The 15602-nt window shown below is 45.2% G+C and overlaps 1 protein-coding gene across 1 annotated transcript in view; it reads left to right on the forward strand.

Annotated features, from left to right (window-relative positions):
- Shq1 (SHQ1, H/ACA ribonucleoprotein assembly factor) overlaps positions 1–15602 on the forward strand; it is a 71271-nt gene that overhangs the window by 18444 nt on the left and 37225 nt on the right. The window contains exons 6-9 of the mRNA XM_077106237.1: positions 2299–2426; positions 11258–11412; positions 12124–12177; positions 14179–14302. Coding sequence (XP_076962352.1) covers positions 2299–2426; positions 11258–11412; positions 12124–12177; positions 14179–14302 — 461 coding nt within the window. The remainder of the gene's footprint in view (positions 1–2298; positions 2427–11257; positions 11413–12123; positions 12178–14178; positions 14303–15602) is intronic.

Here is a 15602-nt window from a genome sequence, read left to right on the forward strand (position 1 = left end):
AGAGCCGTCCACCATGCCAGGTGATGGCTTTCCCCAGCAGACTTCCCCTGGGGGGGGGCAGCTGGAGGCCCTTGGCCTTGCCTTGGGCGTCCCCAGTGCTCCGGCGTCCAAGGCCCTTGTCTCTCACTGTGCCCTTCTTCCTGGGTGGGTCTGTCCTCTTCCTTGCTCCAAATACTCATGACTCCCGTGCCTTCCTCAAGTACCCAACTTACGTGTCCAGATGCTGTTGGACAGCTCTGTTTTTATGTCACATAAGGGCACCAGAACTCAGCCTGTCCCAAGCCTGTGCCCCGTCTCAGTGACAGGGTGGGTGTCACTGGGTTGTTGACTCTTCTAGTTCCTTAACCCCTTGCCCCTCACCCCAGCGTTCTGGGGGTGGTTTCGCTCATGTCCACTGCCATGCTGTTCCTGCGGCCACTACTGTTTCTGCCCCTCCTCCTGTTGTCCCCTTCAGCATGTCATTCCCATATGTGGGAGTTCACGTGTTCAGTTCTTACAGATAAACCCCTATATTTTTAAACATGAATTACAAGATTGATGTCACCACAGCATATTATTTTCATCTCTTCTCAGCACCTTTTTCTTCAACGTGTGGCATTATTACCTGGATTTTGACAACGATTCTTTGGCCCAGAATATTCTGTCCAGACCTCTTAATAATATAAACTAGTGGCCATTCAGTCTTGGGTTAGCTCTCGCTCCTCCTGGCCCTTGCCTGCCCCCTGGGTGCGTTTTGCCCTAGGGTCGTTGCTGTTAAGTGGCAGCAGCATTTGCTGCTGTGATCGCTTCATTCTCCCGCAGGGCCAAGGCAGCGGCATCCAGTGCCCCACATGCAGCTTGGAAGTGTGGAATGATTGAGTTCTTGAAGCATTTTAGCCATTTACTCTCTGGTTCATCATTTTTGAAAGTCATTTCTTAGAAAAAGCTCACTTTCTGATTTGAGAATGAGTCTATAGTAGAACTTCAAGTCAAAAGAATTTTTGTTCACTTTAAGGAAAAAGAAATAGCTAGTAAGAAAAGAGGATTCGTTTGTAAAGCCACTGTTTTACCCTAGTGCCACATGCTTTGTGTGCCTGGCGAAAATGGATTTGAGAATTCCTGTTTAAGATACTAGCTATTCAGTCTTGACCCATATTTTTTCATTTCCTCATTAAAAAAACAAAAACAGGAAGTTTGTGTTTGTAGGAGCTTGGATTCTGGAGCGAGGCTCAAGTGGGCCCACATCCTGGCCACACTTCCCACCAGCTCACTGAGCTTGGCCACGGTGCATAGTTTTCCAGGCCTCAGTTTCCTCCTGTGAAATGGGCGTTTTAACAGCCCCTCCACACACCCATGGTGATGGTGGGAGGAGGGAAGGAGGGATTGGGTGCCCAGCACTTAGAGCAGTGGCTGAAACCAAGGATGAACTCAGTTCTTACCTGGTCTTTCTGATTTTCAAAAGATTTCAGTATCTCAGATGAAAGAAAAAAGTGTCTAAAGTCATAAAAATATCAGCTAGCAAATTTGATTTATCAAAGCAACCATTTCCTTGAATTTCTCATTGTCTGAAACATAGACAAAATTTTTCATGAGTTATGCTTTCTCACTCTTTTCCCAAGAATTCCAGTTTCCAGCCTTGAATGCAAGATAGCATATTTTCTGAGTGACTGTCCTCCGAGAGTGAGACGTATGTTTTAAATATAGCTGTTGTTTTTCTAGTTAAAACTGAGAAAGTGGAGTTCAGGAAAATTAGTTTTCTGTTCTTTACAAAGCTGACTTCTTTTATCTTTCTCACTAATTTAAAATCAAGGAACTGTTAGCAAACCCTGTAAAATAGCTTGCATTGTCGTAGAAAGTATCCATGCACATGATAAAAAGTATGTGTGTGTGTGTCTGCGCCTCTCTGTGAAGTTGTCCTGAATTTCCTGCTCTGTTTTCCTTTGCTGGTGGTTTGAAAGGTCTTTTCCTTTATTGACACCTTACCAAAATCTGTGGTGCGTGAAATCCTAGCCCGTGTGCTGGGTTTCAGTGAGTGTGTTCAGATTCACTTCTCCCACGACACTGAAGGGGGATGTGCCTCGAGGTCAGGATGACCGTCCAGTGCTTCTGTTGAAAGAGATCACAAATATCACAAATGTCGGCTTGCACATGGTCTCGTGGGGGGGTAGTGAAAGGAGTAAATAAGGGCTCCATCTTTCCTCGAAACAACTCTGGATTAACAGTCCATGTTTGTAGCGGAAATGTGATGAATGAAGATAAAACTGGAGAGATGGAAGCCAGCCAGTCCTGCCTAACGAGCCGTTCACTGTTCCTCCTCAGAGCTGACTTCTTTGAAGACGAAGCAGTCGAACAGATTTTGAAGTATAATCCTTGGTGGAATGATCCATATTCAGAAATGATGGCCTGTTTGGGGAAGAGTCGGCAGCCAGAAAGTCATGCTGCGTTAGGTAAGAAACTCACAATGAGACTCGTTTGTTAAACTTTTAAAATCTCATGGTGGAAAGCAGAGTGAGAAGTATTCTGGAATTGTCTTCTATTTTTGCAACTATATTCCTGTAAGTCTAAAATCAGTTTAAAATAAAAAGTTTAAAAAAAAAAAAAAAAAAATCTCTGAGTACCCAGTTTGCTGCCTTCCCTATTCTTAAGCACATGGTTTTAATTATCTCACAATGTGAAGATATGATCTTGTATTGTTGATTCTAGAAAAGAGATCCTCATCCTTGAAAATGCCACTAAATTTACATTTCACTTCTTTGTGTTGGAAAATGCTTTTGAAGTTCAGTTTCCTTTAGAACCACTGGAGTCCTTTTAAATTTTTTTTATCAATTTGTAGTAAACTCAGGGGTATTAACATTCAGGACATTTGTGGTTTTCAAAAAAACTGCTTGAGAGGGTCACACAGTCCCATGGGGGAGGCGTTTGAGTGTTGGTGATGGTGGGAACAGACCCAGTTCTCCGTCTCTCATTCATCAGAATGAATCTGATATGCCCTCCGTGTTTTTTCACACCCAGTTGTAGGAAGAGGCCAGTATGGCTGTGCTCATGCCCACCACTTCCAGGGGACGGGTGGGCCAGCATGTCCCCATGAAAGCTGAGCTGGGGTTTTATGACCAGAGGGACGGCTGTGCCATGTTTAACACGCAGCCCGACGCGGCCCACAAAGGTCCTTTCTTAGGAGCGCATGTTATTTCCTGAGTTAAAACAAGTTCAAGTTTGCATATTAAGTAAGTTCAAGGTTGCATATTAAGTCTGCATGCTCGGGTTGTAACCGTTTCTGATAGATCAAGAACAACAGTCTGTTTTGGCCAACATACTGATTTGGCTTTGACTTATATATAAAAACTAAAATTTCATTGGGTAAGTGAAAGGTTCTCTTTCTCTCAAGAATATTTAATGAAATATAGACCTTTTCTACCCCAGCTTCCTCTTCCTGAAGTAGTTGCTGGTGATCGTTTTGTGTATTTTTAAATTCTCTCCCATTGCACTCCCACTTCATCTGCGATCACTGCGGGTCTGTGGTGTCTGTTTTTATTCTTTGCCTAGCGGTGCAGTAGTGTCTAGCTAAGTGCCTGTTATGCAACAGGTACGAAATAAGTATTTATGGAAAAACAGTTAAGATTTTTGTAGTTAAGTTTTGTTAGATTCTCGTAGATCAAAAAATCGTTGCTCTAAGCTTTTACAAAATAGATAATTGGCTCTTTTGCATGAGAGAAACTCATTTATAATAACCCTTGATACATTTATTGTCTTCAACAAATCCTGGGTTTATATATAATTTAAGAAGCCTTCAGAGAGTTCCCCCATGTCACCGGCAGATTTTCAGGTGTAGAGTTGCTGACATGATTTGGGCAGTTAGCTCTGTGCCTGTGTGTCTTCTCAGAAGGTTGCCCAGGCTGAAATGGTGCAGGATGTCTGCTGGCGGACTCCCCTTCCCCAGGTGTAGCCCAGCACTTCAGGGAGGTGGGGTGGGAAACCCTGGCAGCTGCGTAGTTGAGCTCTCTGTCCACCAGGGAGAGCTAGTTGCCCTCGGATCTAAGGAAGGCTTTACCCAGGGAGGCCTTACCCTTGACTCACACTCTCACTCTTGGGGAAGAGCTCCTTCTCGGTCCAGTGTTCCGTTTGAATCACTGCTCTCTGTGTGACTTAAGGGTGGTTAACCCAGCGTCTGTCCTCCCAGCCACGGGCTCTCCTGATCCCGCTTTGTCCCATGACTTGCACTGGGGGTGGGGCTTCAGGCACAGCCAGGGCTGTGATCTGAGGTAGGGGACCCAGGGCTCTGCTGAGCAGGGGGCGCCTCTTCCAGTCTGTCCAGGGAGGTGCCGGGTGAGCTAAACACGGCTTGAGCTCAGACGTCTAGCGGTGTGGTCTGCTGACTTCTGGTTGCTATGGAAATCCTACACCTGTCTCTGAGTTGTCATGAGGACTGAATGAGGTGTTGTGCATTGTGAAGGTTAGAAGTCATCATCAGAGAGTAAATCAGTGGTAGGAGAGCCAGCCAGGAATCCAATGGCCCACCTGTGAAATTGCCATTTTTGTGTACTTTATAAAGCTTTAAGGAGAAGTATTTTGTTAATGAGATGTCTCCTCCCCCTTTTCTTATTCACATGTTTGGTTTTTTTCCTTTTTTGAGAGGGTGTCTTACAGGGTAGCCCAGGCTGGCCTTGAAACCCTAGGTTTAAGTAGTCCTTCCTCCTCTGCTCCCAGGAAGCTGGGACGACAGTGTGTGCACTGGGCCTGGCTTCCTACCCAAACGCTCGGGATACTCAGAATTGGAGGAATACATCAAAGTGTGCTGAAGCAGAATAAAATGAGGGGGAAAGAAGTAGACCAAGAAGCAACCTTTAAATCTGTTTATCCAAGGCACGTGGGCCTGCTCTGCCCCCACTCCCCCGTGTCCCTTCGGCCTCTCTGGTCTCTTCCCTGGGTCGTGGCAGTAGGCGCTGCCTCCTGAACACTTCCTCGCGGGGCGTGGGGTTGTGGTGAGGGCGCTCCTTTGGTCCATTCTTCACGTTGAGAGTCGCTCACCTGCTTTGAACTCCATGTGGACCTCGGTGGGAACCTTAGCTGCTGACCTGGCCTGGCCTGTGGTTCTTTCCCCATCTTCCTAACACTAAGTTCTGCAGGGGACTTTGTACCATCTTCAGCCTCACGATGGCTGGCCTGGCCTGGGCTGTGGTTCTAGACTTAGTGTTCCTGGCTCAGAGTTCCCGTGGGGACTTGGGTACCATCCACAGCCTCACGATGGCTGGCCTGGCCTGGGCTGTGGTTCTAGACTAGTGTTCCTGGCTCAGAGTTCCCGTGGGGACTTTGTACCATCTTCAGCCTCACGATGGCTGGCCTGGCCTGGGCTGTGGTTCTAGACTAGTGTTCCTGGCTCAGAGTTCCCGTGGGGACTTTGTACCATCTGCAGTCTCACGATGGCTGGCCTGGCCTGGGCTGTGACTGTTGTTCTGATCTTCCTGACTCTGTGGTTGGACTCGGTTCGTAGCCCTGAGGCCGTGGAGGCCGTGGTGAGCACTGTGCCCCTGGAACTCTGGTTCCTTTTTTAATATTTATTTTTTAGTTGTAGTTGGACACAATACCTTTATTTCACTTATTTATTTTTATGTGGTGCTGAGGATGGAACCCAAGGTCTCGAACGTGCGAGGTGAGCCTCTACCCCTGAGCCCCAGCCCCGGGTGCTGGATTCTTGAAGATGGCCCTGCCACATCTCTCCTGGTGCCTTTCAGTGGTCACTCTCAGCCCAAGCATCTTGGCACATACTGGCTTATTGCGACATTCATGATCAGTGGACTTCCTGGCAGGGACACCCTGTTGGCACAAGTGCTCTAGGCGCCAGCTCTGACATCACAGCACTGAGGGCTGGCCGTCTAGCGGGAGGCCCAAGTGCAAGACGCTCCTCCTTCCCTTGACCTGCCCCCAGGGGGCACAGTGCTCTGCAGGAGCCAGGCCATGGTGACCGAGTTGCTGACCCAGACCCAGAGACAGGGTGCCTGGGGGGTGTTTAGAGAGCAGGGAGGACTGGAAACTAACAGAATTTTTAAAAGTCCGGGAGGAAGGTGGGCACCACTGCACCTTTCCCTGTTGGTGGGAATGCCTTGGCGGATCTGCACATGTTGGTGGGCATCTTCTGAACGCTGGGAGGTGACCCTGGGCCCTGTGCTTCCCAGACCTGCTGAGCTTTCAGCCGGCTTTGTTCACTGCCAACTATTTTACAAGTATAATTAACTGAAATGCTGTGGACTGTACCGCGGAGCCACTCTGTAGTGTGTCTGAATCATACAAGTGCTTGGCAGATGTCACGTGTGGTGGCGATCATCCAAGCCTTGCTGGCTCGGGCCTGCAGGTATTTCCAGGATGCTGCGTGGTTAGATCTGGCCGTGTGCGAGCCTCCCCGAGTTCCCCCGGGGTGCCAGGATCTACAGTTGTAATAAGAAAGCCTCTGGGAGCCCAGACTCTTGATTTCTCTAGAGACTTCCTGGCTCCTTTAGGTTATTCATCCTCTCTGTCTCTTGGCATGAATTTCAGCATGTGGGTGTGTTTGTGTATCATCAGTGAACTAAGCAGGCTGAAATGGAACTTGAGAAATGTTCAGAAAAGTTGGTGTTTTCAGGAAAGCCTGGGGCACCTGGCACCTGAGAACCAGGGGTGCAGTCGGGTCAGCTGTGCGGGTGCTGTGCAGTGGTTGAAAGTGACACGTAACACGTGCATGTCCCTGCGTGTGGGTAGTGTGACGTCTGGATCAGCCTTTCCAGACGGCTGAAAGACGTGCAGGATGACGGGGTAAGAGTAAAGGCAGAGCGTGCAGAAGAGCCTGTCTCCATGTGGTTCTGGGCACACTCACTGTGTGATTCAGAGCTGTGAAAGCAGAGGTCTTCACTGGCCAACGAGGGAGTAAAGGCTTTTTTCGAGTGAGTGATAGTGCCCTGAACACCTGGCACTCTCCTATTAGCTAAATTAATGAGTGTCTGAAAAACTGTGCTTAAGGGAATGCTGTCTCGAGTCTTTTGCTAAATACCTGGGTCTTCAGGTAGTCTGTCAGCATACCTTCTTCATACGTCAGTGTGCGCCCCTTGGGGGGCTGCCTTAAATCCAGTTGCTTAAAGAGAACTGAGTGCTTCTATTTAAGTTAAGGGGGTTTTAGATGAGTCAACACCTGGTTTATTTGTCTTACCAATTTAATTTTTGAATATTGGTATTTAAAGAATGCTTGACTTGATACCTACCAGTATTTTAACTTGTATTTAGGAACATTACTGGCCAGCAAATTAAATAAATTTTTAAAATTATTGTTATTTATATAAACAATGCTATACAAGTACATATCTTCCCCTTTTTTTAGCATAGGATTGCTAACAGGTTGAAAAATAATTACATAAATATATTTCAAAACCTGTTTCTTGCAGTAAATATATTTTAGTAAAAGGAGTATTGCTTCCAGTAATTTAAATTAAGTATATTTAAGTGTCGCCCCCACCCGCGCTCCAACACAAGAACAGGGCGCAAAACCACTGGAAGTGTTTAAATAAAAAGAACCCATCTTAAACTTCAGGTTCCTAAGACAGATGGAAGTGAGTTTGGAAAATTATATGTGTAAAAGCTTTTGTTTGCTGTTTTCTATCACTATGACAAAATACCTGAGATAATTGGTTTAAAAGAGGAAAGGTTTTATTTTGGCTTACACTTAGAGATTTCCGTCCATGTTTGGACCTGTTGCTTTTGGCCAGTGATGGGACAGAATGTCAGGGCCAAAATGTCTGGAACACTGTCTCACAGCCGTGCCGCTGCAGACAGACAGGAAGAAGCGGGGCTCCATCCCTCCATCCAGGGCACCCCAGTGATGTAAAACTCCCAGGAAGCCCAGCCCTTACAAGACTGCACGACCAACGGGCCACAGCACGGAGACCAAGCCTCTAATAGACATGGGCCTTTGGGGACAGTGCAGCAGGCCGGGGCCTGTCCTCTGTGTGTGGTCGTTCCCTTGCCCTGACCAGGCTGGGAAGAGCAGAAAGGCAGTCCGGCTGGCCACCAAAAGCTGGATTTGGGGATATCAGGAATAATAAGTTCTGGCCTCTGAAGAGGTGGCCAAGAGCCCAGGGGTCTTTTCAGTGTCCTTCAGAGGCCTTGTTGATTGCAGCTGAGCTGTGACCTCTCTCTCAGCTGATGACAGTTGCTTCCTGTCCTCCTTCACTGATGGAGGTGAGTGGAGGTGCTGTGGGCGCTTTACGGATGACGTTTCTGGAAAGAGAGGGCCTGTCACCCTCTTGCTTTCTGCTTCTAGTTGGCCAGGAGATTACTAAAAGCCAGAGTAGCTGTCTCAGGCGGATGGGTGGGAGTTATGTGATGGGAAGCTGGGGTCCGGCCAGCCTGAGTCATGGGCCATGGTGGTAGCATGAGAAAGAGACTTCTGTCTCGTGTCAGCCCCCGTCTTGGGGTCTCTGTCGGGCGTGTAGCCTGTCTTTACCTGAACTTCACGGACGACTCTAAACCTGGAGAAGAAGACTCAAAAGTCACTTTGACATTATGTTGATGTGAAGCCCTGGAAGTAGAAACAGGATGCTTCTCTTGGGGTGAAAAACTTAGAGAATTTGAAAGTGATTGAGGGGGAATAGAAGGAAAATCACAAAGAACTTTGCAAGATGAAAGAGTAGTAACTCTTTTACTTAGAAGGATATATAAATGCTTAGATTTCTTTTAAAATTGCTCTGAGACAAGCCTGGTATGGGGCTCTGCAGTAGAATGCTGGCCTAGCTTGCACAAGGCCCTGGTTCAGTCCCTGACACTGGGAGGAAGAAAGACAAGGCTGTACTTAGAATACCTAGGACTGAGCCTTTAGTTCCTGTTTCCAGCTGTTGCTCTTTCTGTGCATCTTGCTCTAGGCAAGGTATCTTGCTTCATTTGTAAAATAATGAACTAATACTTATATTTCATTAATGTGAGAACATACACGATTGGAAAGGAAAGCGTCTTGTGCATCGTTTTGTGTAAGCACAGGAAGACGTGGTGTTCAAACATTGCTTTATGATAATTGGGCAGTGATCTCCAATCTCATGCTTGCCAGCCTTTACATAAGCTTAAGGTATTTTGTGATCCGCACTAAGTATTTCAAGTTTGTTGTTTTGTACTGGGTGCCAATATTAGTGAAATGTCTGATACCTCTTATCAGGAAGTACTTAATTATGAAAATGGGGGGAAATATTGTATTCACAATAGTGACAACAAACAAGAATACTTTGATGTAATTTTTAGCAAGAAAAGTAATAGATCTGTTTGACAAAGTTGGTGGTTCAATATAGTGGGAAAAAAATGGATTACTAAACAAATTTTGCTGGCACAATTAACTGTTCATCTGGAATCAACTGAAATCTTAAAATGTGAAAAAATAGCTCCCAGATGGATTAAAGCATAAATGTACAAAGCAAAATAATAAATCTTAGACTTCGTGTGCAATTCAGAGGTTGGGAAAACATTAACCGAGGTTATAAATCTAGAATATTTTTTAAGAGATAGATTTATTTGGCTACATGAAAAATAAATACTTCAATGGCAAACGGAACCGTAAACAAAGTTGTCGAGATACAGTGGATTTGGAGAGGTGGTTAGGATTTATGTCTAATACACAAAGAGCTCTTCAACTTGATAAGACAAGGCATCTGGCAGAAAAAATGGGTGGAGCACATTTAGATGGGTAATTCACAGGAGAGCAAATCAGATTTCCAATAAACTTACAAAATGCTCAAGTTTAGCATTAAGGTGCTAATGAGATACCCATGGTGTGTGACAGTTTTATTTTTATCTTGCAGTATAACAAATTAACAAAGCACACATTCATGTCCTCATGGCTTCCACGTGCAGAAGTTAGGCTGCTTCTGCTGGGTCCTCTGCACAGGGTCTCAGGAGGCTCTAACTTCTTCAGACAGGTGCTGGCTCCTCTCTGGAGCTTGGAGTCCTGTTCCAGGCTCACACAGTTGCTGACAGAATTCTGTCCGCGGCCGTGGTAGCACAGAAGCCTCCCTCTGCTGCTGGCTATCTGCTGGGGCCACCACAGGCACTTGCTGTAAAGTGTCCCCACAGGCCTCCTCACCACATGTCCTCTCACTTCTTCAAGATGGGCAGGAAAAGCCCGGCTCAGGTCTGCGTATATAACAGGGCTTTACCGTGGGAGTGACTGCCCAGCTTTGCCATATTCTTAGAGGCAAGTCACCAGCCCCATCCTGCGTGGTGATATGACTCCTTGGAGGGGTCGTGTCGTCTTAGGGTTTTGCCTCCCATAATCATTGTCAGCCCATTACCCTGGAAATGACTGGATGGGAGGTCTGTGTAAGAAAGGGACCTTGTATCCTTGACTGGATACAAAGGAAGGGAGAATTACTGTAGCCTTTTAAGTGTTTGCTTTAAGCCAGATAAACTTTTGCATTCGATAAATGTACTCTTGGGAACCTTATGGAAATAAAGCCTCCAATACGCAAGGACATGTGGCAAGGACGTTTTTTTGCATCATTATTGAGTAGCAGGAAGGCAGGAGGAGGTGACTGGCCATCAGTAGGGGGCGTGGTTGGATAAAACGTAGTCCATCGCGGAATCGTCTACTCCATTGCAAAAATGAGCCTGTCCAGGTGACTTAGCAGGTTACCAGCGGTGTTGTGGAGTGGTACCTGCACGTTTGTGTGTCTGTATGTTGTCACCTGGTGTGGAGGGAACCGTGCAGGGATGTGTATTAGATTTTTACTGTAAAGCTTTTCATGAAGCCGAAGGTGGGAAGGAAACTGTTGAAGAGAAGCACCCTCTTCCTGAGTCTGACTTGTGTGATGGAGTCACATCTGTGCATTTATGCTACACTGTGTGTATGTGGTAAAAAAAATAAAACTGATTTGCATATGGGAATGTTTCTGTTTCTTTGTATTGAATTTTCAAAATGGGTGATAAATATTGTCAGTGATTTTTATGACTGTTATGTTTTCTGTGGTCCAGATGTGTTGTCTTAATATTAAAGTTCGTGACTATGAGTTTAAATGCCTGAAACACAGAACAGTGGGGGCCTGAAAGTGAATGAGGAGCGGATACTTAGCGTTTTCTCCTTCAGTGCTACTGGGTCCGGAACAGAAGCAGTATAAAACCATGCCGTCTACTTTAAAAAGTAGTTTAGCTGTGTAGACTTAAGTAGAAAGAACTCTTATTCCAGTTTCTATATTCAAAGTTCTAATTTTGGCAAATCTTCCACATTGAGGATTTTATAAAACTGAATGAGACTATGATTTTTAAATGTTTTCTCTCCTAGTGTCTTTTTCTGAAGAAGAGAAATATCAGCTACGGAAGTTGGTCAATAAATCTTTCCTGCTAGACAAGAGAGCTCGCCGGCAGGTGTGCTACGGCTTAATTGACATTCTTCTGGCGTATTGCTACGAGACCCGTGTCACCGAGGGCGAGAGGAATGTAAGTGTATGTGGGCGCACGCCCCTGCATCTGCTACGCTGGGGACACGCATGGGCACCTGAGCTCTGTTGGCGAGGGTCCTACCTATCCCTAGGGTCACTCGGTGCCCGAGCATCTGAAAATAATTTGTTTTCACTCATCATTTATAAAGACACTATGGTTGGATAAAATGTTCTCTTTGACCAGAAAGTACTTCAGATTATTAAATCTTGGTGAGTGAGAGCATTCGGTTATATTTGATAAAATTTACCTTTTTTATTCTCCTGTTTACCTGTTTGAAATTGTGACACCTGACACCTTGGAGAACTTTTCTAGAACACCCTTAACCTCACAGGTATTCTCTGGAAGGGCCGTTTCTTGATCACTGTGAAGTTAACACAGGTGGCACTTTAGTATTAAGGGGCTTAGCTGAGAGGGACAGAAACCAAGCGTTTTTTACCTTTAGCTTTTAGTTTCAAAGCCCCGGCTTATTTGCTTTTGTGTTTTGGTATTCTTATTAGTAAGAAATTTTTATTTTATAAAATTTCAAGCAAACTAAACAGAAATGTCTAATAGTCTGTGCACTAGTAAAGCAGTCATTTTGTCATACAACACTTCTCAGTTCTTGTATTTGTCAGTGCTATTCAGGTACAAGTTTGAGTAGAGACATTTGTTTTATTTTCAAATGACTTTGCTTCTAAAACAAATGTTACTCTTTTCTCCAAAACAAAGGTGGAGTCCTCTTGGAATCTCAGGAAACTGAGTGCCACGCTGTGCTGGTTTGAGGTATGGTTCTGGCTCCAGGTTTTAGACTTTTGTTGTCCAGAACGTTATTTTTCAGTTTCATTACTTCACTCTGGGTAATTCAAGCTACTCTGTCTCAGCACGGAAGCTTTGTTTGCAAGTTTGTTTTTCATCTTTCGTGGTCATGGAGCTGACTAGGTATTTTGGAAATTGGGGAAGGGAAATGTAGCTTGGAGAAAGAAGAGGGACGTGGTCGGGGGAGAACGTGGGTGGACTGGAAGCTGGTGTGCAGAGTGGCCGGTCCTGGAGCTCAGCACTCGGGAGGTGGACCCCAGGGCCTGCGGCAGGCCTTCGTGCCTGTGACTTTAGCTCCTCCTCTGAGCGAGTCTGTGAGCTGAGTGTCGCTGTGGCACACGTGGGGACCAAGCTTAGACAACGCACCCCACGTCCCTCAGTCAGGGTGGCTCGGATGACTCCTAGCGCAGTAATGATTGTTCTCATGTCTGTTTTCTAGAAAATAGATGTGCAGGTCTCACCAGAAATATCAAAGGATGACATCTTTACAGTTTCTGATTTTTAAACAAACTGTTTTACGTGAATTCAGTAATTAAAAGTAGAAGCTTTAAAAAAAAAAACAGTATCAGTTTAGACCATTGGTCACAATGACATCAGGTGAGACCCTCATGCTTTGGGATGCCAAGTCAAGGCTGTGTGTGGTGTCACTTTGTTCCCTGAGGAGACAGGACTCTAAGGCATTTCATCAAGGACCCTGATGAGCACAGAAGCTTTGTTTAAGGGAGAGAGTTAGAAAGATCATCTCAGCGCCCCGCCCCGGGTCTGAGCCTGAGCCTGCAGTGAGGCCTCGGGTGGCCCTCAGGCGAGGTCCTGGTAGAGAGCAGCTCTCCAGGCCCTGTGCGCTCCTCCGTGGCCACCGTCAACACGCAGCAGGGGGGCTGAGCTTTGTGATAGTTCTGCCAACAGGTATCTTCAAAGTCGGTGACTAGTCATTTCCTCATGAGGGAATTAAAATCTGCATGAAAATCCACACATTTGTGAGTTTATTTAGAAGTTTTTATTCTGAGATAATTCTGAATTGAGATAATTTTAATTCCCATGTATTAACAGCTATGTTAAATGCATAAGTGTTTAGGTTATTGCTAGAGTTTTTTTAAAGTTCAGAATTCCTTTTAGATAAAAATGTTCTTTGTTAAATACTCAGCATATTTGATCAGAGCTTTCGTGGCTGTGAGAGTTAAGATACGGAGGGATTATCTCACTCCCTTAGTCTTAATTTTATTTTTCAAGTTTTACATGTGATTTCCTTTTTTTATACTTACCCAAACCAATTTAAAAACGATTTTGTAGAAAATTTCCCTCGATTTTTGTTTTTTTACAGGGGTTCTGGGGATTGAACTTGGGACCTCAACACTCTAGTGCCTGTATCTCGAGTTCTCAGTGGGTTCGAGTTGCTAATGGTATCAGTTTGTTACCTTTTAAGATAAAACATTTTTTCAGAAATCACCAGCCCAGTCTTTTTTATCAGTGAAAGCAGATTACTGAGGTAAATCACAGGTGCCACTCATGCCCCAAGGAGAAATAAAGACACACAGGAGGGCAGAGACTGTGGCCACGCTTCACTCAAGTGCTCCTCATCCTGGATCTTTGCCATCCTAGAACAAGACAAAGGACGTAAAGCATACCAGTTAAAAATATCCTTCATGTGCACCTGCGTTTTGTTAGTGCCACGTGTTTTAGATTTTTATTTGTAATTCTGGAGACTCTTTAAAACTTTCCTGCTACATAAGTGATTTTTAAGGAGCATTTGTGATATGTTGATATAGCATGAGAGATTCCAAAGACTGCAGTAAAATATTGTGAACTGTTCAAAAAGAATCTCATTTCCTGGCTCTCTGTTTCTCTAGTACTTTACTTCATGATGACCAGGTTCACAGTGTTTGATTGAGAATGGTTTCCTGTTTCATTGCATGCTTTTGTTGGTAACACTTTATGGAAATGACTGCTGATTAAAATGGCATTTCACAGACTTGGAACGATATTCATGAAATCCTGGTGTCTTTTGGAAGGAGAGTTTTGTGCTACCCACTTTATCGCCATTTCAAGCTGGTGACAAAGGCCTACAGAGACGTAATAAAGATCTTGCAGCTAGGTAAGATATCGGGCTTGCAAATTTGGGAGTGGGAGAGTCGTGAGTTTTTTAGGGTGTGAAGACTTAATCATGTTTTTTGCTTTTGCCTGTATGTAAGTGATAATAGTTAAAATAGTCAGAGTGACGCCTTTCCCGGGGGTATAAAATAGTTGTCCCTCTGCATAGACACACACTGCCCCGGAGGCCTGGTGTTCTTCTCCAAGAATAGGGGGTAGGAAAGAGCATGCAGTGTTGCAAACCAGCTCGCCCTGTGGTGGGTAATGGGTTCAGTATTCCTCGGAGGCCTGTGGTGGACTGTGGGCCTGACAGTAACTGCCTGCCCAGTGAGGGCTGGCGCTGTGTCAGAGATGATTCGCGAGTGGCCGAGGCAGTGAGAAGAGCTCGTTGGGCAAGTGCAGGAACCATTTGGGAGCACTTGTCACCTAGACTTGGGAGGTCGGGAGGGACTACCAGAGAAAAGTACAGCTACTGGGACGACTTTGCTGCTAAATTCAGCCTGAGAAGACAGATACTCACTAGCCGAAGGATATGCAAACTTCCAGGCTCCAAAACAAATTCCAAAGCACGTTAAGGGTATAGTTGCCAAGATAATGACTTCGGGGGGTGGCATCTCTGTGTGTGTGATCCGCAGTATGTCCATGCAGAAGTCACTGTAGGGCGTCATAGTCCTTCTCAGATGTCCCCCTGTGGAGTCTTGTCCTTCTTCTGCTCTTAGACACAAGTGTTTCTGGGAGCCTCGTTTTCAGACTTGAGGATAGAGGGCAAGAAGGGAGTCCCTGCTTGGGGATCCAGGTGCTGGCTTGGCTCAGTGGGCAGACTCTTGTGGCCAGTGGTTGTGATTCTCCTGTGAGGTTCTCTGTCCTCTGTGTGACCTGGAGTTGTCTTGCCCTGGGGGAGAAAGGCGGGTCTGAAGAAGATCCTCTTAAAGTAGATAATAATTGTAAAAATGAATCATAGTTAAATGAAAGAAGCCTTTTGAGTCATCTAGTTAGATTAGACTGTTTCGAAAGATTGTTGATTATAGGATAAAAGAGCTAATATCATTGAGAAATCAATCTTCTTTACCAGTGGGAGGAAAATCTGCCTTTTTTTTAAAAATATATTATTTCTTCTTGCCTTTTGTCCAAGATAGTTCTTGTATTTCTAAAATCACCTTGAAAATCAATCTACTATAAAGAATGATTGTAGGGCTTGAGCCGCACATCACAATTAATTGTTTTGTAAGTCATGCTAGATTATCTGGGCATGATTCATAGATTTAAACCACAAGAACTCCTAGATTTAAGCAGTATGTGATTAT

This window comes from Callospermophilus lateralis, chromosome 20 (assembly GCF_048772815.1).
Source record: "Callospermophilus lateralis isolate mCalLat2 chromosome 20, mCalLat2.hap1, whole genome shotgun sequence".
Classification (NCBI taxonomy): Eukaryota; Metazoa; Chordata; class Mammalia; order Rodentia; family Sciuridae; genus Callospermophilus; species Callospermophilus lateralis.